At 33.9% G+C, this 27,405-nt stretch overlaps 2 protein-coding genes across 3 annotated transcripts in view; one reads left to right on the top strand and one right to left on the bottom strand.

The window, feature by feature from the left end:
* LOC148606097 (mutS protein homolog 4-like) overlaps positions 1-3,862 on the top strand; it is a 37,137-nt gene extending 33,275 nt beyond the window's left edge. The window contains exons 24-26 of the mRNA XM_088544286.1: positions 309-412; positions 920-1,008; positions 1,838-3,862. Of these exons, the coding sequence (XP_088400412.1) occupies positions 309-412; positions 920-1,008; positions 1,838-1,999 (355 nt within the window). The 3' untranslated portion in view covers positions 2,000-3,862. The remainder of the gene's footprint in view (positions 1-308; positions 413-919; positions 1,009-1,837) is intronic.
* Positions 2,909-21,869, bottom strand: LOC148606096 (uncharacterized). 2 transcript variants are annotated; one of them, XM_088544279.1, is made up of 10 exons: positions 21,745-21,869; positions 20,162-20,297; positions 17,975-18,040; positions 17,470-17,597; positions 15,865-15,978; positions 14,415-14,480; positions 13,607-13,693; positions 13,093-13,198; positions 8,205-8,248; positions 2,909-7,704 (listed from the first exon to the last, which is right to left on the bottom strand). In XM_088544279.1, the coding sequence occupies exons 1-10, from the start codon at positions 21,779-21,781 to the stop codon at positions 7,010-7,012; spliced, it is 1,479 nt and encodes a 492-aa protein (XP_088400405.1). In that variant the 5' UTR covers positions 21,782-21,869; the 3' UTR covers positions 2,909-7,009. The 2 variants fall into 2 exon arrangements, with proteins under 2 accessions (XP_088400405.1, XP_088400406.1); XM_088544280.1 differs by lacking the exon at positions 21,745-21,869 and adding an exon at positions 21,407-21,602.
* Positions 21,870-27,405: the final 5,536 nt, after the last annotated feature.

Below are 27,405 nucleotides of genomic sequence, written 5' to 3'. Positions count from 1 at the left end.
GTGTGTGTGTTTTTCTTTTTTTGTCCTATTTTTTTACATTGTTCCTGACTAGAAAAATGATAAGGTGGCTGCACTAGTAGCCGTTTTCACACAAAACAAATGGTAAAAGTAAAATTAGTGAAAAGTTATAACAACACAATACTTAATCTAATATGACATCATAACTTACGACTAATTTACTATTGCCATATTTTGTGAAAAGGATCACTGATTTTTACTTTTTACATGAATACAGTGATACAAATTGGCAGTATACTCCTCCATTACAAAATCAGTAGTATGAACTCTGGTTTGATCTTCTCTTACAGTTACTGCTTTCAGATACAGAGAGTAATGAACACAGAGTGGAATTGTGAAAAGATCATCTATACACATGTACTGGCTAAAGGAAAAACTATGGAGAAACATTATGGTAAACATCTCACTATGCATTTTTGATACATTTTCATATTTTTTTAAGTTCATGATAAACTTGTGGTTCAAATGGAATGTTTAGAAAATATATACATCTGCATGATCAGAACTTATTTGTTTATTGTGTCATATTTGTCCTCATTATCTACCCAAGATGTGACACTTTACAAGCAACATGGTGAATGTTTCTAGGAAAGCAGAATGCTTACCCAACCAGTGCACCTGGTCCATGCTCCCACATTTTTTTGTGGAGACTGGTTTGCTGATTTAATTTTGTTTTTTTCATGTTGTTTGTTGTTTGTGTCTTTTTTCTTTGTCTTTGCTTTATCCTAGGATAACCTATCGTTAAAATCCTGGCGTCGAATTCACAAAAAGTCGTAAGTGTGAAATTGATCCTAAATTATGACTGTTTTAGGCTATTTCATTACTTACAATTAACTTTACTCTTACGATTTTTTTGTGAATTGGACGCCTGGTTCACTTGATTTCCTGTCTGTTTCCACAGGCCTACAGCTAGCAGAGATATCTACCATGCCTAAAGCTGTAATTGATAAATCTAAGGAAGTAGCAAAGAAAATAGCTTCAGAGAAACAGGTAAAATAATAATTTGTATTTACACTTCTCAAACTGCTTTTTATTTCTATGGTTGAAACCTATACCCGTTTTTTTTTTTGTTCTTTTTAATGTTAAAACTTTTTTATAATATTTTGTGAGGTCACTAAATGAATTAGAAATAGGTATCATGTGCCACATCTCTTTTAATTTAGGGGGTGGGCTTCTATTTTGGTAGGGATTCTCAAAAATAACTGATAATAGAATATCATTATCGTTATGTATTGGTGCAGACCACCCTTGTACATATATAGTTTCAACTTTGATGGCAGATACCTTCCTCATATTTGATATTTTTTCCAGGAACTTACTTAAGTTTTGTCATTAATTGGTAGAAAAAAATCTAAATTATATAAGATTTTTTTAACGAAACAATTCTGACTACATGGTGTGATGTGGTCCATTGGAAGAAGGTCAAAATTAAGAACATTTAAATCAGTTCATTTGTCATATTTACTCTGTTTCTAAGTCTTCACCATTTGTTATGTTTACCCAATCTGCAGATCATTACCATATGCATTAATTAGAATAAAAATGATGGTATATATTTCTGAACTTTATATAGAAAACACAACTTGTGGATCAGAATAGAATAGGAAAAGTGTGGATTGAAAGTTCCAAGCATGAAAAATGCCAAAATTTCTGATCACTGATCAACATCTATGCAAAATAAGGACTGTTAATTAAATTTTTACCCTATGATGTTCAAAAATTTTAGGCACACCTATTATTTTTTGCATCCTCTTGAGAGTACATATTAAAAATTAATAAGGGCTTTTCAAAATTGTAAATTATTTTTTGTATTTTGTAGTCAAATCAGGAAGTGGATGGAGAACTTAATCAACAGAGAGCAGTATTTAAGTTAGCCACACGCCTAATACAGGCTGCTAGGAACTCAAGGCTGGATGAAAATGGACTGAAACTTTACTTTAAATCACTGAAGAAGCAGTATGAAGACACAATAGGACACTGACAGTGATGTTTAGATCAAACAGTGTGATATTAGTTTATTATTCCAGACCATATTGATGTACAAGTTTTTCCATTGTTCTATCTGCCTGCTATTTTCTGTCTTAGACTTCTGCCATGAATCAGAATTTTATTGACATTTTCCAATGACAATATTCTATCTATTTTCTGCTATGTTGTTGATAAACAGATTGATACTTGTTCCGTAGGCCTCAACAGAATATCATATTTCATACTATTGGGGCCACTTTGATGATTTCTGTCCCAATTTCAAAACTACCATTATTCTGTATTTTTGTTGATAACAATTATGGTACAGTACCTGAACCAATCCATGCAACTTTTTTTAGGATCCATCATCAATCAGTCACATGACTCCTGATCAGCACATTACATGACTCTTGATAAGTACATTACAGTAAATGTATTTTATGGACAAGTTTGTTTCCTTTCTCTTTTTACATAGATATTAACAATGCATTAGTTTTTAAACAAAATTTTTGCCTATTTTATTTTTATATTAAGTTTTCCCTCAAGAAAATGCCCCCCCCCCAAAAAAAAAAAATAAAATAAAATAAAATTCACACTTCATTTTAAGACAAGTGGAAATTATAAAACAATATGTTTGCTTCACTTTTGCCAAAATTTGAATGAACCGATCATCTGTCATTTTACATAACAAAACTCTGGTCGTAGTCATGATCCATCAGTCCATCTTGTATCAATCAGCTTTCAGTCTTTGATCCATCAAATAGTTGTATGGATCAGTTCAGGGACTGTGTAGGATCTATCCTTTAGTTCTGTGATAGATATAAGTGGAAGATTTGGATCATATATGTGTATGGAATCTGGAACATCATGTTTATATTATGAGGCAGTGTGAAGGTCTCTCTCGCACAAAAACATTAATACATTCCGAGTGCAAGATCTTTTTATTTCACAAAATGAATACTTAATAACAAGAGACATTCATGACGATACAGTTGATACAGTACCGTGACTTGTTAATATTATGCTAAATTAAAATCCATTCCCCAAATACTACATGTACAATGTACACCTTAATATCAAAGTTAAGTGTAAGAATCAGGCAAAATGGTAAAAATTAGAAACATACCATGACCTTACTGATCTAACAATGTAATGTCACTCAAGGATACCTACTCTATTTCAAAAGACCATTATTTAATCTCTGGCTTTGTTCAGGAATTTTTCAATTGTGAGGTTTTTTGCAGAGTTATCTGCCCCTGATATATTGATTGTCAGTGCAAATCAATGAAATTATAACCCAATGCACCAACATGATATGGAAAATATTGTCTTTTTTCCCTTGATTCTGATCATGCAAATAGTCAAATTACACTATCAAAATGAGGGTTTTTTTATACCATGTTTCCTCCTCTGCCTGATTCTTACAAAGGCTGACACTTAAATTAGCAGTCAATGAAATATCATACCATATTTAGAATGGAGTATAAAACTTACTAAGGCCAGACTAATGTATTATTTTGATTGTTAATTGCTGCCTAACCTTCCCATTTTCCAAGTATCTGAAATGGTTTTGTTACTGTTTCTTGTCCAAACTAAATTTCAGTTGTAAAATGTATATATAGCCACAGGAAGGGGATTTGCATCTTTAAATGAATAAGAAAATAAATATTATTTTCCCAGAATTGATGATAAAACTAAATATATTAAAAGTTACAAGGCAATAACTTCCCAAGGTGATGTACTAATAACAAAATTTCAATAAACTTCCTTGTAATGTATTGTGATTAAGAAAATGTGTTTTTTTGTGGTATTTTCAAGTGCATATATATGTGAACAATGTATTTTGCCTAAATTACAATTATATTTATAACCGATCTGCCATTTTACATTTCAAACAACACACTAAGTGGTTCATCCTTATATTAAGGAAGCAGAAACTGTCTTTGAACTCAGGTGCCATCACTTCACACTGATTAATGGTCGCTAATTTGTCATGACAATATTTATATAAACAATTTGGTTAATAGATTGATCCAGTGATGCTTGAAATAAACACTTTATCATGTCAATTACAAAGTAATTCATGAGTAATAAATAGCTGTTATTTTGAGTACAACTACATCTAAATATCAGGCTTATGAAAGGATCATAAATTAAGCATTTAATGTAAATCTATTACATATTTCTATTTTCTAAACATTTATGTTAATTTTATGTGGTATTTACATAAAAATGGTGGTAATGGATAGCATATCTGCAATTAAAGACTTTAATAAATAATAAAAATATTTAACCATCATGAAATGTGTCGGCAGGGGCTTAATTCGCAAATTTTCTATATGAAAAATGAAAGTAAATTTTTGCCCAACCTTCCAACTGTAATTGTAACTACTTAACTCTTCTTGTTGGTCATATTTGCAGTGTTGTTGCAATGGCTGAAAAGTTTCCATTGCTTTTTAACTGGAGTAAAATACCTGCAATACTTAGTTTGAAGAAAGGACACCATTGGATTCATTCAATAGAGTAATAAAGTCTACAGAAAAATTAGTTTGTGATACACACTTGCATTCTACTTATTAAGTGATGAATTTCTGTAGATTAAAGGTTAAAACCTTGACTACATTCCTACCATAGTAGACAGGGGTGGGGCAACAATTTATCCCCTTGGAAGCAACAAATGAGTTAAACACTGTTTAAAACAAGCTTAAAAATTGGTGAAGCTTTATTTTGCAAATGAAGTTATTTAAATCAGGAAAATTTTCTCCAAATACCCCCTCATATTTTAGCCTCCCTAAAAATATTTTTGACAGCACACTTTAATTTTTTTCAGAAACGGATTTTGCATTTACTCTAAAAGTTCCAATGTTACATAGTTACATGGCATTAAAATATTAAGTTGTTGATTTACAATGTTACACTCCTGCCTGAGTTTCTTTAATTTCTGTGTCAGTTTGAATGATAACTATTTTAGTCACTGGTACATGTGAACGTTTCTCATCAAACACAGGATATTGCCCATTCTTGATCAGGAAGAAATTTAACGAACTTACCAGGAAGTAAAATAGATTGACAACTTATGAAAGTGTTGTACTATTTTTTGCTATAGAATTGGAGGGAAAGTGCATGTTAAGTACAAATACAAAAAATGGGGAATACTGAGCTATTATTGAATATTTTTTATAGAAATAATGCACAAAATAAACAAAAAATTCCAACAAAAGGGGTGGTCCAAAACCCAGAAACACCTAGATAAATCAATGCGTGCACAAGCTATACACAAGTTAATATCAGACCTTTGATTATTTATCAAAAAGATGTATTCTTCAGGGCCGTGTCCAGACACTTTAAAAATGAGGGGTTTCTCAGGAAAAGTGGGGTCTAGGACATTAAAAACCATTTTATGTCAAAATGACATACGAAAAGGACTAATTTTCCAATAAAAAGGGGATATCAACCCCTCCCGTTTTTCTGCACACGCCACTGTTCTTTGTGAGTTGACATTTAGCTGGTAGGTTTAGATATTTTAATAGTTGTCAAATTTATGTAGTAGTTGATATATCATAGACCTTTGGATCCAAGGGGGCCCTTTTACAATCCAGAAATTTTATTGATTATGGGGAACAATTAGTCACCTGAGTGGGCCTAACCTTAAGCCAGTCAGTACGCTCCCTTTTCAGAATGTTTTGATCCACCAATGCCGATCTCTGAGAGAATGAGTTGCATGTCTATAAAAGCCCCAGTGTCTGCTTCGATGGTCTTAATCCTGTTCTTCAAGTTATTTGCACCTTAATTCATACATGTATTATCTTGATCAACCAGTGATAAATTTGTAAATCCAATCCCCAAAAATTAATAAGAAGTCGCTCCTTTTCCCATTATCAAAACACCGTATTAGTTAAGGAAATTTCAGGTATTGATCTTTTAATGTAAACAACAGTTAGAATGACTAAAATATGACATGAGGTTATGAACAAAAGAGCACCTACAAATGTAGCAAATTATTTCATAAACAGAAATTATTATTGTGCGGAAAACAGGATGTCCGGAAGAGATTGCCTTTTTGTTTGGAACTCCTGGACTTCTTTTGTAGGTTTGGATGCACTCTTATACGTGTATATTACATTATTTCAAAATATTAATGACAAGCATCCTGTCCATCTGTAAAATAGGCCCTTGTTTAACATTTTACTTAAAAAGACCTCACTTTTCGTACAATTGAAGACAAAATTTTAAATAAAAAAAATAAATGTTCCAGTAAAAACAATACAAACATGACTATTTCTGTGATTGAATTTTGATGAATTTCATCATACATTTATTGTCTTTATATTAAATTTAAGGTTCTTTTCCAAAATAATTTCTAAGTGCAAATTTCAACTTTTGGGTAGCACAAGCATATACAAGTGCAGGGCCTAATCTAGACATCAATGACAAGAAAACTTATTGACTGTTTTGTCTATGTAGTCTATAACAAAATCTTCTACCCTCTGAAGACAAATTGGAGAAGTGAACACAAAGAAGAAGGTTTTGCTTATTTCTTCCTATGAATTAGACCCTGTAAGAATGCATATGGTATTTACTCCAAAACTGATAACTGTAGATGAGAAGTATTAGTTATAAAAGGGCCTGTCTTCAGACTGAATTGTCTAAAATGTACATGTGTAAATAATGACTGGCACTGAAGTCCCATCCCAGTAAGTTAAACAACTAACGCCTGGGGATAAAGTTTGTCTGCCCTTAATAGAATGAGCCCTTTACCTAATGAAACGTCTAATGTATTAAATTAGATTGCCAAGACGATTCAGACTCAATTATTCTACTGGTATTTGAATCTATGACTGATAAACAGTTTAAATCTCACGAACTGTTTAGCTTACATGTACCTACACTGTGCATCTGATCAGGTCCAGGAGATGTAAGTTCCCTGAATATCATCATTTAATGGGCTATAAGTAACGAAAAAAACAGTCTACCTTCATTGTACACAATCACCCTATAAACACAAGTACATCATTATATAGGACTAGATTTGCGTTTCCTTCCTCAGTAGAGTGTCTTTCTCTGAATCTTGAGATTCGCTTATAGTTTTAGCCTTTTCCAACACGAAATATACAGGTGTATCACTAACTCTCTCTTTGTTATGACTAGAACGTTCGGAGGGATCGATTAATTTCTCTTCTTCATCCCTCACAATATTATCTTGACTGGACGTGGAGTCATTGTGTGTTTCTTCTCCTTTGTTTACACTATCTTCAGCAGACTTAGGGCCACCTATGGCATCCCCTTGGTTGATATTTTCTTGACTAGTCTTGCAATCGTCGTCCTTCTCGATCTCCTTAGCTAGGCAGTATGGGCTGCCATAATCTCCCTTCTCTTTAATTTTCTTGTCTCTGACCAAGTTTGTCTCACTACGAGCGAACCGAAGAGGGGTATATGGGCTAAGGTACCCGCTCTCGTCAACGTTTATTGGCTTCGCCTTCTCATATTCAAACACGCTCGGTGGTTTGTGGGCCGTTTCGCTTGGTGGTTTGTAAGCCATTTCACTTGATGGTTGATACACATTTTCATTTGGCGTTTGGTACTCGCCAGAATTTTGTTTCTGTAACTTTTTCTTCACATCCCCATTTTGGATACTAGTAATATCCTCGTCTAATATTTCCTGGTACACTGGCTCTGGGTCCACATATTCGTGACCTTTTTCCAATGCCGAAAACTTAACTGTTAAAGAGAATAGAATTTCAAAGTCCTCGCTGAATTGATAAAAAATGAACAAAAATGCAATGACATCATTTTCCAAGAAAACACCTGATACATTGAACGTTCAAAATTCATAGTGTTTTTTTTTACTATTATTATTATTATTATTATTATTATTATTCTCTGCGTATGTTTTAGGTTTTACTTTACATGTACCATTTTCATTGCCAAGGCTGCCATGGTTCTAAGAGTGATGAAGCAAATGTATTATTTCTGTTTAATTCGACAATAATTTCAGGATGCTTTACAAGAAGCGATATTGTGATTCGATGGAGCAGTGTAGCAAATAAAGTAGTCACATTCTGAGACGTATATATATATATATATATATAGTTTTAGTCTGCAATCCTTTCAAACCGCTAAATGTTATTATTTTCTTTTTCCATCTGATTGACTTGATACTATGAAAAGGGGAGGGGTATCAACAAATGAGCTGTGCCCACAGTTTTTTATAGTCTTACCTGGATCTGTACTATGTTGTCTTTGTTTCTTCAATCTGTGACGCCTGAGACACAAGGAAAAAATAATTTAATCTTGAGTTTTGCTACTGAGCAAGTACTTAAATCATACATGCGTAATTTGATTGAAATATGTATATTAATTTTGTTTATTGATAAATTACAAATGAACCTGACCCTTGTTTTAAGTTGTAATAATAAGCAACCAGCCGGATATTTAAGTAGCACATTGTAGCTCATTACGAATCTACAACAGTAACATTTTTCAGTCTACCACAGTAATTAACATTGTTCAGTCTACAAAGTAACGTTTTTCAGTCTAGCACAGTAACATTTTTTAGTCTACAAAAGTAACGTTTTTCAGTGTACCACTTGCAAATGTTATTGAAACCCTTAGCAAACAAGTTTTGAAACCTACTTATAAAAGTCTATATGCCAAGCAGAGAAATTGTATCAACGACTCTCCATAAATTGACGGACATATCAACTATTGAATACTGCCCTCCGTACGACCGACCATGTCATGGATACCACCCTTCGTAAGACCAACCACGTCATTCAATAACTCATTAATCGCTTTATGAACCAATAAATTTTGGAAAGGAATCTGTTTTGTTTGATTTTTTATACCCCACCACACTAAGTAGTGTGGCATTTTAAATGTAAAACCCACCGAAAACCCGTGTCCCTCCGTCTGTCTGTCCCCGACGACTTTAAAATGATAACTTAAGAACGGACCAACGGATTTTGAAACTTTATACAATTGTTTAGTGTTATAAAATACAGACTGTTCAATTTCCAACAAAATCCAAAAGTAAGACCATTTTAAACATTTTGCCATCCCCCTTTTATCACCGCGCTACGTGGCGGGATATCACTTAAGTGTTCCACTAATGGAGTAATGCTCTATGTTTTGGTATTCGGCACAGTAACATTGAACACAAAAAAAAACACGATGGCGATAAAACGTTTTCTGTACTTTTGCATATCTTGGCATGATATTTTTTAGCAATACAACAACTAAGAAACCTGAATTATAGCATAAACATAGTGTTTGTAGTATCTTAGCACACATTTAATTATCATGTTTTTCTGTTAAAATATACACTAAAACAATTTAAAAGTAACTCATTTATTTAGCACTAAATTGGACATTCCAAAGCTAATTTTGTTTTAGATTAAAATTCTGCCTTAAAACCAGACAGAAGCTCATAATTAATGATTCATTCATTTTTTAATCCCATTTCTTTTTATTGGAAATACTTCTGTAGACCACAAAGAAACTATTGGAAAATAAAAGAGCACGAAAGTTGGAGATATTAACAATCAAAATGTGGGTTACGTTCTACTATAGAAAGTAATTCCCACCAGAAGTTTCACACTATAACAAGTCAAACATTATTTCAGGATAAATAACAGACATAGGTAGAGTTGATTTTAGAACCTAACAAATGTATTTGAACACTTGAGATCTGATGAATCAACCATTGTCTGGTTTTTAGGTAGAACGATAATTGAGCTTTCGGATAGAATAAGTTTTATTTACATGAATATTACAAATTGAATGCATACTCATTGTGCAGGCCATTTGTTTCCTGACTAAAAGCAGGTGTATAAAATATTAGTAAGCAATGACTCCCAGTATACTTTGTCTCAAATATTTATATGCCACAATTTAAAAAAATTCGCACATCAACTTTACAACCGGAAACTATTTGAAAGAGTAATCAAGGGAACCAAGTTTATAGCAGTAATCAAAAGAATGTAATCCAAGGACAAGGACCAGACATGGAAAACAGACATACACAACAAAGAACATAAAGTAACTAAAATCATACATACGAAGTAACAAAAGCAAATGAGCAACTCGGACTCCACTAAAAACTGGGAGCATGGACAAGGTGCACCGGTAGGGTAAGAGTCCTCTGCTTTTCTAGAAATACCCGCCGAGTTGCTCATAAAGAGTCAAGTCCGGGTAGACAAACGAGGAAAGGGAAACTATGACCCGTTGAATAAATCAGTTTTCATGGTGCAGATGGATACACCATAACGATCAACGAGTTCGTGATGACGACCATAAAACTTCTGTATAGTCGGCGTCACATAAATAACATACTGTTAAAATTTGAATAAAAATATTTTCTACGACTTTATTGACACCTACCGTCGTTTAAATTGTCTTAAATGACTTGCTCATTCGTTTAGCCAAACGGCTTCTCCCTAAACATTGAATCGTTAAATTCCGGTCAGATTTTAATTCTAGGTGGCAATATTTACATTGTAAAAAGTCGGCCATGTTTACAGTGATCGGGTTGCTAGGAGATGTTGTTTACGTTTAAATGGTTTGTCCAAAAACCGAAGAACCCAGAATGCAATTCGGCGTTATTTCGGATATCTCGGATTTATTTTACGCGAACAACGTATAATACCGAGAAGTTGATCAAGCAGACGATTGTCACCGGAGTTCGACGGGAACTTACGCACTTCCGTTTGTAAACAAATCGTCCCGTAAAAACCAACATGGCGGATATTAGTATGGGATTTTCCCGTAAGGATTTGTTACGCATGATTTAAGCTAATAAGCGACTTGTTTTTGAGAAGCTGTTTGGCTAAACGAATGAGCAAGTCATTTAAGACAATTTAAACGATGGTTGGTGTCAATAAAGTCGTAGAAAATATTTTTATTCAAATTTTAACAGTATGTTATTTATGTGACGCCGAGTATAGTGATGACTTCAATCTTGAAGCAACATAACCCTGTTGCAGAAGCCTATTTGTTAAGAGTTTTAGCGCAATACAAAAAGTCTGCGTAGTTTCGGCAAGCTCTGGCATAACGTATGAGTTGTGATATGAATACTCCATACGCAGGTGCTGAAGGGATGTTGCCACAGATGAAGGGAAAGTTGACAATTCTGAATGAAAAGTCATCACGTTTGTCGTAAAGTTTGGTCAATAGTTTTCCTTTACCATCGATGTGTAAGTGTAAGTCAAGATATGAAGTCGACTTCACAATGTCTGTAGTATCCTTTATCTCAAGTTCTTTTGGGTAGACGCAATGTATCAAATCCCCGAAATTAGGATAGTTTAAAGATAATACGTCATCTATATAGCGGAAAATAAGATTGGAGGATCTAGCCAAACGATATTCTTTCTTTCTGATCAGATCAGCTATAAAGTCAGCCTCATAAGAGTGAAGGAATAGGTCAGCAAGTAAAGGAGCACAATTTGTTTCCATTGGAATGCCGACCGTTTGTTGAAAAACACGTCCACCACAGTGGACAAATAAATTGTCGATTAAAAATTCCAGCATTTTGTAAACATCTTCCTCTGTATATTTGGAAGATGATTTGGAATTATTTCTTACAAGGTATGAGGAATCTTTACCAAAAACTATATATTTGTATCTAGTTGTACCATCTTTTTTGGAAAAACAACGATGTATAATGTTTTAAGTCGGGATTTTAACTGAGTATGGGGAATAGAAGTATACAGTGTTGAAAAAATCATAGGATTTAATGCTATTATATTCAAATAATAGCCTAGAACTACTAATTGTCTCCAAAAGATCTTTCAAATTTTTCAGGATCCACATTGAATTAATATCACTACGGGAGTAACAAGTGTTGCGGTAGGACTGCAGACCTTCTTTGAAAGTTGTGAGTATAGAAGTTAAAAGTTTTGAAAGAGGTTTGGTGGTACATTTTGCAGATCCAGCTATGAAACTTTGTTTGTATGGATTCTTGTGGAGTTCAGGAATCCAGTACATAGATGGTAAATCACAATCATCGTCCTTGGTAAAGAGACCAATTGAGGATATCACAGACTGATGGTTTTCCACAATCTCTTCTTTGGAGAGTGTGGTAGCAGTGTAGGTCTTATCACTGCTATTATTTTCTACGTCTACCTCCGATAATAAACATTGGATGTAAAACGTTTTGCAGACAAAAACAATGTTGTTTTGGGCTTTGTCTGCTGGTACGACAACATATTTGTCATGTATAGTAGACAATGTTTTTGCTACATCGGGGTCTTTGAAAACTGATCTAGTCTTGGTAAAAAAGGTAAAATATTTGATAGGCTTATAAAAGAAACAATTCAACAGATAAAAAATAGCCGAGTCAAAAAGCCTACCCATATCCCTTTCCTTCGTTATGCTGAAAAGTTCCAGCAAACCAAAAAAAAGGCAGCTACCTTCCAATGAGACCAGCACTGTACTAAAAAACTCTATTCGATAGGAGTTTTGAGTTCTCGTATAATACGTCTCACGAGGACGGACAGACGGACGCGATGTATTACAACTGCCAAAAGACGAGTGTATAAGGTATATAAATGTTGGAACAGTAATTACTGAAAAAAATCATGAATAAGTATTATTTAATTGTAGCCCCTTTTCAAATGGGAGGTTACTTCTATAAAAGAGTTTCTTATCCAAAACAGAAATATTAATGTGAAACAAAAATGAAACAATGTTATTGAAGTTTATTTGTACAAATAAGATCGACGGTATATTTGGACATCCAGTTCAGTGCATACATGTACAAGTAACAATGGAGTAGGAGCAAATTCGGGCATCATATGTGTACTTGTGTTGGTCAATCAATGTCTACACTCTGAAGACAGGCATCACATTTGCACCTCTACTGATCGATCATTTACTACATTCACACTGGTCGATTAAGTTTGGACACCTAGTTCAGTGCATACTTGTAACAAAAGACTTGGAGCACCTAGGGGCATCACAGGTGCACCTCTATTGGTCGATCAAGTTCTACACTCTTTAGAGGCAGGCTTATATTTCCAAACTTACTTCAGGAAAAGAAGTACAAAAGAGTTTGTTCAGTCCACAGCTAATAGGTACATATACAAACTAGAAGTATTTTATCATACCCACCTTTCTCTGAGCACGAATCCTATGAGCAAAATAACAGTGAGTGTACCCAATGACAGTATCACAGCTATTAGAATTGTACTGGAATCTCCATCGCCGTCTTTGCTTCCTGAAAATTACAAATTCTCTATCAAACATACAAATTCTGGCCGTTTTATAAAAATGTCAAGCTCGCGAATATGGATTCACTCCCCTTGAAAACTGTAGAGAAGGCGTCGACTTACAAAGTATAATCCCTGGAGTTCATTGGTCTACTGTCTGGCGGTTTTACACTTTGCCACATAAATATTGTGGTGAAAGTGTAAATATTACAAAAGAAAAATCTTCATACATTGGTTCTTTTTTTTTTAATCCGTTCAGGATAATGTAACATAAATGATCATAAATACATGCATCCTACAATTCTTTTCTTTTCCTTTTCCTTTTCCTTTTTTTGTTTTGTTTTTGTTTTTGTTTAGTTTTTTTTTGCTGTTATTATTGTTGTTTTTGTTTGTTTTCGTAAATTAAATCTTTGTACCTGTACGTGGTGCTGTAAGTTTACAATCTTTACTTGTACAGTTGTAGTATTGTCGACACACACTACACAAATCTACAGCTGTACCAGCTACAAAAAATATCAAAATGTAAACAATGTCCGAGAATGTGAGCCCGAACGATACGTTGTCAATAGATTAAACTCGTCTTTTTACGTACCGGTCTTTATACACATCAGACAGGAGGTGGTGCATACACCCACGAATTTCACTTCTAATTCTAGTTCAAAAACAATTACAGACCACATTATCTCTTGTAGAAATTTATTTGGTTGTTGCTCTTTGAAATAAAACATAATATCATAGATCATACATAAAATTGACAATATGCAAGAGTTCTTAATTTGGTCCGATTTTGTACCCCTTCGACTCCAAAAACATTAAGATAAAAAGAATTTCTAAAGGACAATATTGGCATCTGAATCATAAAAATTGGATCATCTCAATTCTTATCCTCCCAAGTCAGCTCGAGGGAGCGAAGGTGGACTCAAAACTCTTCACTTGGGAGGATGCTCAATTCTAACGATTATATCCTTTTCCCCTATTTTAGGTCCTTATTTCCATAAGAGATGGGGCAAAAACCTCAATAACTATAATGTCACCGGCCAGTGTCCTTCGGAACAATGTGATAAAATTCCAAAAAGATCGGATAAGTTTTACTTAAGTTATTGTGAATAAAATAATGTTTAAAGACGACGATAGGGTTAAACCATTAAACGGCCGAAAAGATATTTGCGGTCGACGTATAAAAACCTCGCAGATATAGTGTAAAATATGATACCAAATTCTCACCTTGGTTAGTTGTTGGCGTTGAACTAGTACTAGTAGGAATCAATGTAGTTGTTGAGTTCGTAAGAGCTAAACGGAGAGAGATTTAAAATTAACTGAATAAATAAAGGTGAGCTTTGTTAGTGAAGTTGCATTACAGTTAAACTAACTAGTCCACATAAATTATGAAAAATCGATGAGTGAGTTTCCAGAGCTTTTGAATAGCAATATAGATGTAAATCATAAAAAATCGACCTTAATAATGATCAGTAGCAAAAATGAATGGTACCGCACATTTGAGTGCACTCAGTACTACTCGGGCAAATTCCAGATATCTATAATAAGGATGCTTTTATTATTAAAATGTTAATTTAACGTCAGTATTTTGATTCAAAACCATGCAATGTTATCATTGGTAGTAAATTTAAAGTAGTTTAAAGAGCTATAGAACTGTTATACTTTATCAGAGTACGTTTCTTGTAGTTCATGCTTTCGATACATACATGTACATTTGTATCTTTAAAGAACATTGCACTAAGAATCCTTAAAATATGGCCTACATTAACCCCACAATGGTAAAGCTCATGCGTTCAACAGACATAAGTGGACACAAGAGCCCTGACAAACTGTGAGGGGCGTGATTTATTCTTTCCCCGTGTATAATAATCAAGTCAAGTCCATAATAAATCTGGCAAAAATATATATTACACCACCGAAGCAGCTAGTGGCGCAATGGTCCTGAGTTGGTACAGGCACTTCAAACGAAATGGTGGGTTAATTCTAGAATTTACATTGCGCTAAACCCCCTCTTCCATTCCGTGAGGACTATACCAGTGGTGATTAAAAAGCATTTGCATGCTATTGTTATTATAGGTAAATCAGTGGTCATATCAGCACAAAGAGCATTTTACAAAAAATAATCATTACTCATTGTTTTCGAAGAAACTGAGTATTCTTCAACCAAGGACTGATATCTAAAAAAGAATTTGGTAGGAGACCTTTTCAGACGCTTTTCTTCCTATCCTTGATTCAGGGGTCTGTTATGCAAATATCTATGGCGTTCAGGGAAAATAGAGTAGTTAGTACTTGCTCTAGCGTAGCGAATCAATTGTGAAACATAGACACCATATGCAGATGGAGGAATATAACTGCACAGGTAAGGAAAATTTATGATATTAATACTAAAGTCGTCTCTTTTATTATAATCTTAGTGTAGAGATAACCACTGTTGTCAAATTCGAGATATATGTCCAGAACAAGCTGTTTCTGTAGTGTCCTTTATCTCGAGCTCTGGTAGATATATCGACGATAACCATGTGTACATTTAGAATTTTGGTTTTGCATTTTACTTGATTATGGATCGGATTTGTGTTTGGTAATTTTGTTGGTCCCCCTATTTCGAAAAAAAAGAAGACTCCTCTCCTTGTGCTTATACAATGTATCAGAATATGCTTGGTCAAATTAATTTACGTACGTTCTGTGGGGTCTCTGCATTTTCTACACTCCCCTGTCTTGCGATTGCATTTTTTACACCCGTCACATTCACAACTTTCTGAACAGTTCTGTCCATATGTCCCATGTCTGCATGCTGTTAAACAAAGGAATACAGAATACAGGTCGGACAAAGCATTGTAAAGGAGGGCAATTTGTGGCAAAGTTGTGCCAATTTGAGCATTAAAATATGATCTAGAACCCTCCCTTCTATTTACAGTTAAGGGTAATAACCTTCCTTTTATAATTTCCTGATCCATCGTTTTAATAAATCAAAGTGGACGAAAGGAACCCTGACAAATTGTGAGAAGTGCTTAATGTTTTCTTTCCTCCTGTATAGACGGATTTCCATTTAGCGTAATTTGTGTAATTAGTAGTTTGTTTTGTTTTCAAAAATAAACAATTTTAATAATCCTCATGTCTACTTAAAGCAAATGATTTTCCCATTTAAAGATCAACAATTTGCTTTTAGTAGACAATGCGTATAAAATATCATCTATCATACTAAGTACATATGCATGCCTTTCAATACAATTAATTCTGCTGAAAAGATATTGCACGGATGCTTAGATAATCACAAAAGTATATCAAATTATTATTATTATTATTATTATTATTATTATAAAGATTTTATTTATCTAACACAATTACATATTACACCAAGCGCTTTACATTACATACTCACGTCCACATGCACGCGTTTACCCTATACATATACCTATATACATATATATACCTAAATATTTTTAAATAATCATACATTAGACATAAAAAAAAATCATTCAAAATCTAAAAAAAATAATTTTTAGTTTTACATACATTCTTTCTTAAACCGTGAACAATGTTTTTTTTCGGCAGTACCGTTAGATTTTAATCAAATCATTTAGAAATAATGCAAACTTTCAAATGTAATAAAAAGGCCCAAAGTTTTGAATTAGTATTCAATATGTCTCGACCAGCAAACTGACAACGAGTATGTTTTAATACACATAAAGGGAAAAAAATCTTAGAATACATTGCTATTTTTCATAAAACCGGTCACCCCTTTAAACCGGCCATTTCCTCTTGTCCCAGCGGTGGCCGATTTGGAGAGTTCATTGCACTGTCAAAAATATACCAGGTTTATGGCTGAATATATATCCAGTCCCCTATTAAAAACTGTAATATTTAACTTACATACAGAAAAATCATGAATCATAAATTAAAAAATCTCGTTGGTGATCATGTGGTAAGCATTCCAGAAAGAAGTGCTCAGTGATCTCATAACGTGCATTTTTCTGATTCTGTGAGATTCACATGCTTAAGTGTATTATTCAACTGAAAATTGTTGGGCCGTACTTTAAGACATTTAGCATAAAATTCTCCAACATCAAGGATATATAATTATTTTCCACGAGCGATAATGAAATCCCTGTATACCACAAGTCCACTTTTTCTCTATAGATCTTATTCAGACAAAAACAAGCAGTAGGAGGTAATGATGTTAGTACACTAGATTGACATGAACGTTTAGCACGTGCACCATGTAGTAATAAAGAGTATATTTGGCAATATTTGCCTCCTCTATACAGAAAACACCTGTACATACGTTTACATTTGTCTTTCTTTCCCCGTCTCGAAAAACCAATACAACAGTCCTCCACAGTGTATGTAGTGTTGACGAAATACTTTCCGTCCTTTTCGATCGTCACGTGGGTAAGAACGTCTTTCTTCTCTCTTTAGAACAAAAATTAGTCAGTAACTTTTGGACTATTGATAACGCCAGAATGATGTACAAGTCAAAACACAAATGCATCAACACCCAAGCGAACATGTTTGGTATATTAAATGGAAATAAGAAGCCATATTCAAAGAAGAAATTATTCAAGTTTTATGAAGGTATCTTACCATGTGGTAAGAAGATGAACGTTTGATTTGTATCCTCATTTGGCGTGAGATAGTAAGACATCTCTACATTTTCTATATTACAAGAGTAAATTACGGTACTTAATTTCATAATTTGAATTGAATCATTGTTTTTGTTTGTTTGTTTTCCTTCTTCCTTTTTTTTGTGGGGGAGGGGTGTGTGAGCTATGACTTCAATTCAAGCTTACCCTGTACCCTTCTGTAACACTCCACTGATATTTTTTTCAACAGTATAGTTCTGTTCTACCAATTCCCTGAAAGAGGAACAAATAATGAAAATTAAACCTATAGATTAAAACAGCCATAGAATATTTTACTTTTTATGAGCTCGATCTTTTCTATCATCGTTTTAAATCAAGACCACAACCCTTGGCGCAGGCGTGGAACTATTGACAGCTTGAAGATTTCAAAAACAAAAAATAGAATAGACGCGGATACGAAACAATAACAAAAAATAACAAACAAGTACCATATACATATGAACTTAATTAGTAAACATATCATAACTAATGGTCTTAACATGTACATGTACGTTATCTGCTCTGTTATTTTTACACGACCGCAAAAAACAAAATGCGGTCATATTATGTTATGATGTCGTCTTCGGCATTGTTATTTGTATTCGTTTCCATGTGTTAACTTTAGTTCTAGTGACAAAAAAATGTCATGAAATACTGTCTTGCTGCTTTAGGAAGCTCTGCAAATAGAGGCTAAAAGGGGAAAATAGTTTTTTTTATAATTAAAAACTGATGTAGATAGTTAACAACTCATTCAATTTTGATAGTTGTCAAGGGAACCAAGGTTATAGCGGTAATCAACAAAATGCAATCCAGAGACAAAGACCAGACATGGAAAACAGACATACACAACAAAGAACATAAAGTAACTAAAATCATATCCACAAAGTAACAAAAGCAAATGAGCAACTCGGACTCCACTAAAAACTGGGAGCATGGACAAGGTGCACCGGTAGGGTAAAAGTCCTCTGCTTTTCTAGAAACACCAGCCGAGTTGCTCATTAAAAGTCAAGTCCGGGGTAGACAAACGAGAGAAGGAAAACTATGACCCGTTGAATAAATCAGTTTTCATGGTGCAGATGGATACACCATAACGACCCACGAATTTATGATGACGACCATTAAACTTCTGTAGTGATTACTTCAATCTTGTAGCAACATAACCCTGTTGCAGAAGCCAATTTGTTAGAGTTCTAGCGCGATACAAAAAATCTGCGTAGTTTAGGCAAGCTCTGGCATAATGTATGAGTTGTGATATGAACACTCCATACGTAGGTGCTGAAAATATGTTGCCACAGATGAAAGGAAAGGAAAGTTGACAATTTTGAATGAAAAGTCATAAAGTTTGGTCAATAGTTTTCCTTTACTATCGATTTCTAAGTGTAGGTCAAGATACGAGGCTGACTTCACAGTGTCTGTAGTATCCTTTCAAGTTCTTTGGGGTAGATGCGATGTATCAAATCCCCGAAATTAGGATTGTTTAAAGATAATACGTCATCTACATAGCGAAAACTGAGATTAAAGGATCTAGCTAAACGATGTTCTTTCTTTCGGACCAGATCAGCTATAAAGTCAGCCTCATAAGAGTGAAGGAAAAGGTCAGCAAGTAAAGGAGCACAATTTGTTCCCATTGGAATGCCGACTGTTTGTTGAAAACCACGTCTACCACACTGGACAAATATGTTGTCGATTAAAAATTCCAGCATTTTGTAGAAAATGGATTTGTCGTATTCAGTTGCGATTTTTAACATTAGAAAATAATTTTGTAATATTAAAAAATGTGACTGATTTTGCAATATTGCAAAGGGAATTTTCAATATTACAATTTCATTTTCTAATATTACAAATTCATTTTCTATATTTACAAATTCATTTTCTAATATTACAAAATGTTTGACATTTTATAATATTACTAAATCAGGAATTTGTAATATTAGAAAATGAATTTGTAATATTACAAAATGAATTTCTAATATTAAAAAAAAACTCTTTTCTAATATTAAAAATCATGATCTTGTAATATTAAAAAAATCATTTTCTAACATTACAAAATATTGATTTTTGTCCACTTTGGCTTGCAATACTTTTTATTTTTATTAGAATCCCTGCCTACATTTTTTTCAATCAGAAGCTAAATCTGCTCAGAATATAAAAAAAGAAGAAAAAAGAACAAAACGTTACATTGACATGTGTTATATCATACTGTAGAAATAATTCGCCAGTTACGAAGCTGAACTTAATTAGAGAAAAAAATAAAAACATACAAGTCCATTTAAAATTTCAATCTTTCACAGAAAGCAGTGTTCAAAATTCTTCAAAATAACTTAAAAACAAAACAGCAAATGTGATAGTTATTACCATTCCGTTAAGTTGCAAAGATGACTTCTATTTTCTTCTTTGTTTCCCTTGGCAATGGCTGTAGCTAAAAACAGGAGGACAAGCGACAGAACTACCGGCCTGCTTTGGGGGGGAATCGTCATGATAGTAAATGTTTCTGTAAAGTATAACGAATTTTAGTAAAGGAGTTGGGACAATACATTTATAGTATTTTCAGCCTAAACATATTATTTATTTTTCTAAATGTATTAAAATATTTACAACTGACAGAATAGTGTGTACTAAAGAAAACAGAAAAAAAAATATTTGTTACAATCATTATCATGTCAACATGAGGTCACAATGTCAGCTTTAAAAACATGTAAAACAAAAAAATATTACAGAAGTTACTGAGCACTGCATATTACTGGACATCGAGAAACAACACAATACAGAGAACGATCATTGTATAAGAAATGGAGCCAAGTTTAAAGTCGTTTCTTGTGTTAGGAATTATTTTTCCACTCCGAAAACTATTGAAAGAGTAATCAAGGAAACCAATATTCTAGCGGAAATCAGGGGCGGGTCCAGGATTTTATTAAAAAGAGGCGTAATTACGAGAAATCCGTATAATAGGAAGCCAGATTATGACATGTTTAATTAATGAATATGATAAATTGCTAAATTCAATAAAAAAAAAAAATATTTAGCAAATTAGGATAGATTTTTTTTCTTTGAAAAGAGGGGGCGTACGCCAATTACACCCTCACCAGCACCCGTCCCTGGAAATGTACACAATGTATTCCAGGGACAAAGACCAGACATGGAAAACACATACACTTAACAAAGAACATAACATAACCAAAATAATCCATACAAACAGACAAAAGCAAATGAGCAAATCGGACTCCACTAAAACCTGGGAGTATGGACCAGGTGCACCGATAGGGTAAGCGTCCTCTGTTTCTATTTTCAAGAAACTAGGATTATTGCTTGTGTGTTGTGCAAGTATATTTAATCATGTATATTTGTATCATAGCAAGAAAACAAACGTTTTCTAGTGATTTTTTTTCGGAGCGAAGTATTATTCATAATGGATACAGATTCATATGGATTATTACAAATAATTTGAGATTTTAAAAGGTCGGTGGTAGAAGAAAAAGGGTGTTCCAGGCAATTCTTTGCTCATTTTTGCCAAAATTTTGCAACTAAATGGGGACCAAACCTCGGAATCCCTTATTATGTAAAACAGATTTCAAAATAGTACCTGTGTGTGAGGTTACTTACAAATCAATAAAGTTGAATTCTCCAATACACACTCGGTTCAATCCGACTACAAGGGCTTGCTCCCACTATCAAATGTAACACAACTATTGTTTATATACTAGTCAGGCTGTATATTTAATAGTGAAGCAAGCCCCTGTGATCTGACCATACAATTAAAAATGGCATATGAGCTCTGACTTTTACAATGTACGTTTTACCCAGATGTTTGTAACACGTAAAACGAAACATACACAATCCTACTTTTTTTATCACCTGGATTATTACGTCAACAGGTGTGACATTCTCCTCATCTGTTGTATGAATACCTTATAAATTAAAAATAAAATAATATTACTGACCTTCTGGTTTTTGTTTTGTTAACAATTTCCAAATCATGAATCCATTACAGATATTCAGGACAATCAAATGACAATGTTCTCTATCTCCCCATATCAACAATATCGCGGAAATAAACCCTTGTGTGCTAAAAATAGATTTAAACACCAACATTTAAATATGGATTAAAATGATCAATAACCACCAACCCACTCATTATAGAATGTGAAATCGTTTGAGAGAAAGAAATTTAGAAAATGCACTTTAGTAATATAACGACCCGTTGAAGGTAAATGTATGCGATACGTTTATGACGAATGCATAGAGTTTCAAGCAATGTGCAAATAAACAAATAAATAAATTTTTGCTAAGAGTTTGTTCACTTAAATACAAAATTTATACTCGGAACAATGCACTTACGGTCTTAAGAAGTAACTTGGAACATGTGTAATCCGTTTTACAGTATAAAAGTTTTATCGAGGGAGATAATTACTTTATGATGTAACGTTACATGCAGCTTTCTGATTTGAATGAATATTAGGTAACATGAAAATGAAGTACAAATGATAATGGCATATTAAGAAGATTTTACTTTATAAAAAAAAACAAACAAACAAACAAACAAAAACAAAATCAAAAAAACAAATATACAGAAAGCTTCAGTAATCAATTGCATGTAAAACTCAAGCTTGAACAACATATATTTTTTTATTTAACATAAAAAAGACAGATAAATCATATTAAACAAGTCAGTAACCAACAACTGAAGTTTGAAGCGTGGCAGGGTGGATTAGTAATTGAGGCGAGGGACATCTAGTCACCAGGGCCCCATGAAGGCCTGGGTATCAAATGAATAAGCTCGCAGCAGCGCGAAGCTTATCGTAAAAGGCGGCTAAATAGCGCTCAGAATCCTGGCCGGGGCTAGGACGCTCTGCCCACAAAGCAACTGGGCTGTGTACCGCAGGTATTGGTATCCCCGGCATGCTATATGCTGGGGTCTTCACGCCACAATACGGAAAACATGACTGTAAACCATACAGAAGTTATACACCGTGTGTGGAAAAAATGTCACGTTCTTCGCAAGTTTAAGGACCCTGCTGTGGTATTCGACATGAGTAGGTGACTCGACTTCACCACAAGAGGCTAAATTGACCGACCCCACCCACCTCAGTCGCCTTATTACCAGTGGCAATGGAAATTTGTCGACCCTAATTGTCATTGTGTCCTATCCCATCTTTCATTTCGACGTTATTTCATGTTCATTATCAAATTCAAGTTCACCAGCCGGATATAGCAGAAATATTGTTGCTTGGACGTTAAACACATATCAATCTATTGACCAATCTGTCAAGTCATAAGGTGAACACCGCTGTTGGTTTGAGCCACACATGTGTCTAGGTTTCCTGGCCTGTACCATAGCCATGGGGTTTTAGCGGCTTTCAAGCCTGGAATATCGAGCAATCATCGCGCAGCGCCCCCTCCCCCACTTGCCCGCTGACCATACAAGTGGCTCGCTGTACATAAACTTTGGCGTCGGTTAAAAAGATCTACAAAGCTTATGATGGACGAAAATTGTGTATTCAACGACGTTAAATAAAATCTTTACCTACATAAACCTTTAGTTTCAAGGTTTGATATTATTGACAATATTGAAAATTAAAAAAAAAATAAACAGAAAATAGTTCTATTCAATGTTTTTTTTCTGAAATTCATTTCTCGGACGGAGGTCAATTACTTTTCAGAAAGTACCAGTCCAATTCATTGTGATATTGGTTATTTCCTTTAAAGGTCAAAGGTGAGAATAACAAAGTTGTATATTGTTCATTTGAGTTCAAAGTCCTCATTTAAAGTATTGCAAATGTGTGCTATATTGAGTTCATTTTTTTTTACTGAGGTCAAAATCTATCGCGAGTTTGTGTCCGGGTGTTGTTTCCCAGAATTATTACTAACTTTTGCAAGCGGAATTATTTTTTGTCATAACAAAGTTTATATTCATTGAATAATTATTGCAAAGACCCTTTTGCGTTATGTCGATGAGCATGCGTGACATATACTTACGCGAGGTATATGGCTTGGGTAGAACAAAATAATTTTCCTCCCGGAACTGAAAACTGAGCATACTCCATACATTCTCATCCCTCATTTAACACGGAAAGGTCAACAAGCCAACTACAAACTAAATAAGTGAATAATAGCTACATTTAAATGTTAAATGGTACTGAATACAAGAAAAACCAAAACACGCACACACACACACACACATACACAAATAAATTGCTTAAAAATAAAAACAAAAACAAAACTGAGGCCCAAATTTTCGGCCTTACGGCCGTACAAAAAGTATAACCTAGCTGGGGAATGATGTAAAATTCATCGTTATACATAGAGATGATGTAGAATAAATGGCAGAGGAGGTTATTAACAAAATCATCTTAGGAACTTGATTTGTTGACTTAGTTGACTAAGTTGAGTGCGTTTGCGTGCGGTATAATATCCGTGATGGGCTGATGATCCACAAAAGTGAAAGAATGTTACCATGACAAACGATGAGATAATGATTGAGTGATGACGATACACAGAATTTTTTTAACGTGAGTTTCGAATGATATAATAAACTGTTAAGTTACTTTGCAAGTAAATTTAGAAAAAAGAAAACAAAAACAAAAGCAAAAAGATAAACTAAAATGTTACGTTACTTTGAAACTAAATTTAGAAAAAAAAAACAAAAAGAAAAGAAAATAAGAACTTTCGAAATTTAACCAGAAAACAAATCATGTATTGAAAAGGAAAACGAACTTTTGTTCACTTATTGTTCATATACTAAACATTTGTTTCAAAGCATTTTTAAATAGAAGTGAGTACAGTATGCTGTCTAAACTATGGTTATATTGTTACGTAACAGGTTCGTTTTGTGTGTTCAGTTTTTCATTGTCTTTGACCCGTAAACATAGGTAACTAGCTTTTGGCGTAGTGTCACATTGTATGAGTAATCTTTTCAACTCAGTATAGGTTTACATCTTTAATAGTCGCTAGAATACATACAGGTTATCATAATTCATATCATTATAAAATCCAAAGACAATATCTATACAACTGATTTGTTCGAGAGCTAAAATCTAACTGCCCTCTGTTCATATACTCTTCATTCTATGATGACATTAATGGGTACAATAACAGAACTCTTAATGTAAAATAGCAGATGTTAAGCATCTTTAGATTGATATACAACTAGTAACTACATTGACCTGTAAATGACCAAGTCACAATATTGAAACACGAAAAGACGAAGTCGTAATGTTATAAATGAAGGGGGAAACAGTTACATAAGCAACATCGGGAAAAAAGAAAAAAAACTATACATGCGAAGAATGAATCGCGCATCACGAAATAATAAAATGACACAATGACAATAAAGTTGAAAAACACAGCACTTTCGGTACATCTGTACACCCTCATCCTCCCAAGTCAGGGTTTTGAGTCCACCCTCGCTCCCTCAAACAACTGACATCACTCATTCATATTTAGGGATATTGGGAGGATGTTACACCCTTCATTTCGTGCATAAAGCTAGGACATCGTTGCTTTTAGCAGATAATTCGACTGTGCTGTGGATATAAACCACTAAAATTCCCAAAAATCCTTCGTAACAGGGTTCTAGCATCGAAGCGTTTACCGAAACCCAGGCATGGTCATACCTGTGAATGTGGGTCATTCGGGGTGTATTCGGGGAAAATTAGTTGTCATGTAGCCACATTCATTCACAAAATTCATTAAATACGTTATCATGTGATTTAATGTCGATCCGTGATCTAGTGATCCAATTTGTGATCTGCATGCTTATATTGTACAGACTACAGCAATTGCTGCATCTTTGACCCAGCAAAATATATTTTGGGATAAAATCAACACTTTCCAGTGCATGTAAGACAGATAGGTCAGTCCACTTATTGGTGCATGCCAGTCAATAGATGAGACATCTCCAAGACCGAAAAAAATAATGTTATGTTTCCGATCACCATTCTGAAATTTTGTACGGTCGATAGGTAGGGATTTATTTGTATTTAAAACTTTCGAAATGAAGTAAGTCATTATAGTGACACAAACTCAGAATAAATGAAAACCAAATATGCGAAAACTAAACAACTAACAATTTTAGACTTAGTCCACGGCCTAATCTCTTTTGGGATTCGGCCCTTGAGATAGTTTTACTCGGAAGTCATGTGACTTCTGAGTCTTAAAACCATCAGATGTCAATCAAAAGGACTTTCGCCTTAAAAGTACTACCACCGCGAAAGAGATCTGGCGGATGAATATTAAAATGTATCAAATAGATTATTTCGTATAAATACATTGCCCAATTTTATACGATTGGAACTACATTTTACATTAATGATTGTCAAAGAAAAATTCAAATACGTATATACAAATCTGAGTTCCATTTTATTAAATTAAATGCCTTTGACATCCATTATCTCATGACTTCCGAGTTTCAACGGCATTGGCGCTTTTTTTTTTTTTGACAATCAAAACAAAAAAATATTAAAGTGACGAATCCCAAAATAGATTATCAACGACCAAGAGCACACTAACGACGTGTGTGTTTACAACCAGTATTTCTAACTCTTTGTTTTTCCGTCTAGGATAGAAAAAACTTTGGCTTTATTTTATTTCTTTTTTCTAAAAGACAATCGGCATATTTTAATTATTACTTTTTTCAGTATCACAAATAAAAACTTGGGTAGGTCGTCTGAAGGAGGGTTGTGGGGAACATTTTTTGGCCTACACGGATGGTCTATTAATTACTCCAGCAGTGCTAGAGGTTGTCTGGCAAGCTATTTCTGACCTGGGTATGGATGAACGAAATTCCAACCGTTTACATTTTAGTAGTAGTCAAATAATATGAGTTCTGGGTTTTAGGGAAAGTTGAGCGATGAAAAACAACTATAAGACGATCAACTTTCTGTACGTTTAGTTTCTAGACGTTCCATACAAGAGTTGTCGCTTCCGGTGACGACGTAGAAATTATTACGTTACAAATTGAGTGAAATAACGTTACTGTCTTTCGTTCATATATAAAAGATAATTGAAAACTTAGAAATAAAGAAACTATTCACAACACGGGGTTTTGTGTTTTCAAAAGCGGTTCTGAAATCAATTTTTTTTCAAATTGTTAAATATTTTTTCAATGGAAAAATGACCATAAAGCGGTCCGGGAGTAGGTATAGATTCTTCAAATTTTTATTAAGAACACAAGTTGAATATGGTCTATATTTCTGCACATTTTGCTGGAGGAAAAACTTGGGGTCCAAGGTTAAATTTTTACCTTCCTTTTACGTATCTTTTAAGCGTTTATGTTCCATACACGTTTGCGTACATCATGTACATGCACTTTTCAACGTTTTGTTGCAAAACACATGGCATTAATTAATGAATCTGTTAAGTTGGGGTAGTCGAATTACCTGTCCATTACTGTAACATGAAGTTTCAGGAGCTCTACATTATACATATAGAGGTTACGCGCACGTTAAAGTACAGTGTACATGTAAGTACATTACCGAGGAGCTAGCTCCAACGATTTTCAGTTTTGCTATATACAATGTATGTATATGTCAGACTTAATGTACTGACAACTCTTAATATTTTTTTTAATTTAACCATTTTTTGTTCATGACTTCTTGCAAATA

This window comes from Perna viridis, chromosome 9 (genome assembly GCF_037379345.1).
Source record: "Perna viridis isolate PV_CMFRI_1.1 ecotype Kerala chromosome 9, ASM3737934v1, whole genome shotgun sequence".
NCBI lineage: Eukaryota > Metazoa > Mollusca > Bivalvia > Mytilida > Mytilidae > Perna > Perna viridis.
Note: the sequence above shows the minus strand (reverse complement) of the source record. Positions and strands in the feature narration are given on the sequence as shown.